We start from the raw sequence: 3,800 nt of genomic DNA, 5'->3' as shown, positions 1-3,800 counted from the left end.
ATTTACATTTTGCGCCAATGCCTTCTGGTCATCGCTATACCGGCAATTCTTTGGCGAAACAATCATTTTGGCAAAATTTATGGAATCAGAACTTGAACCTGGATGCGCGATTATTGCACTTTTAGAAAACTCTCTAACTCGGTTTATCAAATCCGCATTTTCGCGCTCAAGTTCTTTAATTCTTTCGTTTAATTTTAAAGCGTTGCTCTGGTAATAACGAGCAGCCTGAGCAAATCGTTCGCGACTGGCAGTGATGTCAGAGCCCACACTGGCGGCATTTCCTAAACTAGCCTGCCTTTTTTCCTCTAACAGGGAATATTTCTAGAACTCTTCTAGAGTTAAGGCTCCTTCATCATCTACAGGAATTCTATCATAAGTTTTAGTGACAGGTGGGCAATGCCAATCAGAGCCGACACTAGGTGAGCGACTTCTAGTGTCGGGCTCCAAATTCAAACAGGGAACGGCTCTATTTAAAAGTTTAGTCTTAGTTACATTCTGTGGCTCAAAGTGGCGTTGACAAACAAATAGCCTGTCAGGGAGGGACGCATCTACATTGCAAGCCAGAGCCCAACTATTTCGAGCCTCCTCCTGTCGAGGAAACTCGAACAGGATCTGCTTCGATGTAGATACGCAGCAGCTCACGCAACAAGAGCGCATCCGCTTAGGCATCATGCAGCTGTGAGGGGGGTCATCATCATAGCCTAATCGGAAAAAAATTTCTTAATTTTCTTTGATTTATTAAAATATATAGTGAAATCTAAATTTGAAAATTGTATTATATCCCTAAATATCGAAAAAATTAAGAATAAATTAAATATTTCAGACTTAACACGGCGAGATGTTTACTAATTCTTGGGAAAATCAGACGATTTCAGATTTATATTTTTGTTCCAAAAAAAATTCTAAGTTGAAAATATTTAAAAACTTAATTATTTCCATAAATATCGAAAATATGGAAAATAATTCTTAAATAGTTTCGGCTTAGTTCATCGAGATCTTTACTAATTGCTGGAAAAATTCGACGTTTTCGAATTTTTAGTATTTTTTCAAAAAAAATTCCAAGTCGAAAATAATGAAAAACTGAAATATTTCCATAAATATCGAAAATATAGAAAACATTCATATAGACTTTCGACTTTTTTTAGGGAGATCTTTATAAAAAAATGTTAAATAAATCTATTTACAGTTTTTGGGTTTTCTTTCAAAAAATTCTAAGTCCAAAAGATTTAAAAACTTAATTATTTCCATAAATATCGAAAATATGGAAAATAATTCTAAAATAGTTTCGGCTTAGTTCAGAGATCTTTACTAATTACTGGAAAAATCCGACGTTTTCGAATTTTTAGTATTTTTTCAAAAAAAATTCCAAGTCGAAAATAATGAAAAACTGAAATATTTCCATTTATATTGAAAATATAGAAAAAATTCATTAAGACTTTCGACTTAGTTTGGTAAGATCTTTTAAAATAAAATCACAAATAATTTATTTCACAGTTTTTGGATTTTTTCTAAAAAAAATTCTAAGTCGAAAATAATGAAAAACTGAAATATTTCCATAAATATCGAATATATGGAAAAAATTCATACTCACTTTCGACTTAGTTTATGGAGATCTCTACAAAAAAAAAGGAAAATAATTCTTTTCACAGGTTTTGGTTTTTTTTCTTTCAAAAAATCCAACACCAATACAGTTTTATTCTTGAAAATATCACAAAAATCGGAAAATTGTATATAATATTTTCGATTTATTTTAACGTTGTTTGTACAAATCACCGAAAAAATTATTATTTTTCCTCTAAAAATGCTATTTACAAAGAAAAACTACCAATAAATGTAATTGAAAATCTAACAAAATATTACAAAAATCGAAAAAATACTATATAACATTTTAGATCTATTTTCACGGTATATTTAGAATTCACAGGAAAAATAGGATTTTTTGAATCAAAAAATGTTTTCACAAAAAACGCACACTTATGGGAGTTTTCTATTTGCAATCACTAATAAAATATCGCAAAAATCGGAAAATGTTATATAATATTTTCGATTTAATTTCACGTTACTTGCACAAATCACCGAAAAAAATTAAATTTTTTTTACTAAAACAATTATTTTCACAAAAAATTCTAACACTTTTGGATTTTCTATTTGAAAATTTTCCCAAAATATCACAAATATCAGAAAATTGTATATAGCATTTCGATTTTAATTCACTTTTTTGTACAAATCATTGAAAAAAAATGTATTTTTTAATAAAAAATCGTTTTCACAGCAAAAAAAGTAACACCAAATTAACACACATATACATGCACATACGTACATACATATATATAAGCACAAATTACTCACCTAAGTTGAGGGTGGGGAGGGCACCCTTCTTCAGGTATTTCCCTCCCACAGCTTCCGGCTCGAAATGTTGGCTGCATACCAGGGAGTAGGTGGGTGGAAGCTTCTCCTCTGCTCCAATCCTTAGGTTGTCCCTCCATTTGGCTGCTTCGGCTTTGTCCAGCGGGAACCTGAAAAAACGTAGGTTTGGATGTTGGTTTACGCAACCGATTACACGACATTTTCGCTTTTTTCCGTCCATTTTTCGCGTTTAGGACCGACTTTCTGCATTCACGATTCGATCGCGTTATAAAAATACGCTGCCGCCAGAATAAATTCTGGAAACTAAAAGTCCGTTGACTTGTTCCTTTTGTGATTGACATTATAACGGAATTCAATTCAATCAGAAATCGAATTGGCGAAAATGTCAAACAAAAGAAAAAGCTTTGTTGTAATCCACCTGCAGCATCTATTTTCCGACCAAATGCTAACATTTCCAATTGCTCCAATTGCAATTTCTGTTAATTTTGCGCCGCTCTGCGCTCACGCTGTTAAAAAATGGTGAGCTTCTAGAGCTATCGATGTTAAAAATTTAACGTGGTGAGCAAGGTGTATTAAACAAGGTGGTGTTGGGGCGACAGCTGAGTTTTTCGCCGTGGAGGCCATTACGTCAAAATGATGTGTTTGTTGTAACTCATACCAATGACAGTATGGACATCAGCGTATAATTTGTTAGTGTAATTTTTTACTTATATACGGCCAACACCACCTTGTTAAATACGCCTTGGTGGTGAGCTTCTAGCCGATTTCTGATCTATTACAAAATACCAACGAGTAGCGTGTTGCTGCTTCTCTGTTTTAAACGTTCTCTGACACATCTGCGTGAGAAGCAAGAAACAGCGAGTAGGCAGCAAACGCCGCAAACAGTGAACGAGTTACAATTAGGGTTGCAAAATCTAGTGCTGCAACATAATGACGTAGTGTTACCGAAAATGACAGTACCGACATTTTCGGGCGAATACAGTGCGTGGAAGACATTCAGCAATATATTCAAAGGCGCGGTAGACTCTAAAGCCAGTTTGTCAAATACGCAGAAATTTTACCATTTATCATCATTTTTGGGCGGTGAAGCTGCAGATTTAATAAAGAACATACCAGTTACGAATGAAACTTATACTGAGGCATGGAATGAACTTCAGCAACGGTACGACAGGCCACATTTGGTAGCAAGATCGTTCATCACAGTTTTATGAAACTGCCAACCACAACAACAACGAATCCTAAAATTTTACGAAAAATTATTGACGGTGCAGACGAATGCTTGCGAGGGTTATCTGCCATAAACATCAAGGAACGTGACCCTTGGTTGATATTTATTCTGCTTAACAAATTGGATGCAGAAACGCGTCACAATTGGTTTGAGCATGTTGGATCTCGAACCAGTATTACAATTGAAGAATTTTTGAAGTTTCTTG

General features: G+C 34.2%; 1 protein-coding gene across 1 annotated transcript in view; it reads right to left on the bottom strand.

The window, feature by feature from the left end:
* LOC118739746 overlaps nucleotides 1-2,776 on the bottom strand; it is a 4,884-nt gene extending 2,108 nt beyond the window's left edge. Inside the window, exon 1 of the mRNA XM_036471256.1 lies at nucleotides 2,350-2,776. Within this exon, the coding sequence (XP_036327149.1) occupies nucleotides 2,350-2,587 (238 nt within the window). The 5' untranslated portion in view covers nucleotides 2,588-2,776. The remainder of the gene's footprint in view (nucleotides 1-2,349) is intronic.
* Between the last annotated feature and the right edge of the window lie 1,024 nt (nucleotides 2,777-3,800).

Source organism: Rhagoletis pomonella, unplaced genomic scaffold, assembly GCF_013731165.1.
Source record: "Rhagoletis pomonella isolate Grant_MI unplaced genomic scaffold, Rhpom_1.0 Rhpom_scaffold_00005, whole genome shotgun sequence".
In the NCBI taxonomy this organism is placed as follows: domain Eukaryota; kingdom Metazoa; phylum Arthropoda; class Insecta; order Diptera; family Tephritidae; genus Rhagoletis; species Rhagoletis pomonella.
This window is presented reverse-complemented; position numbering and strand designations above follow the sequence as displayed.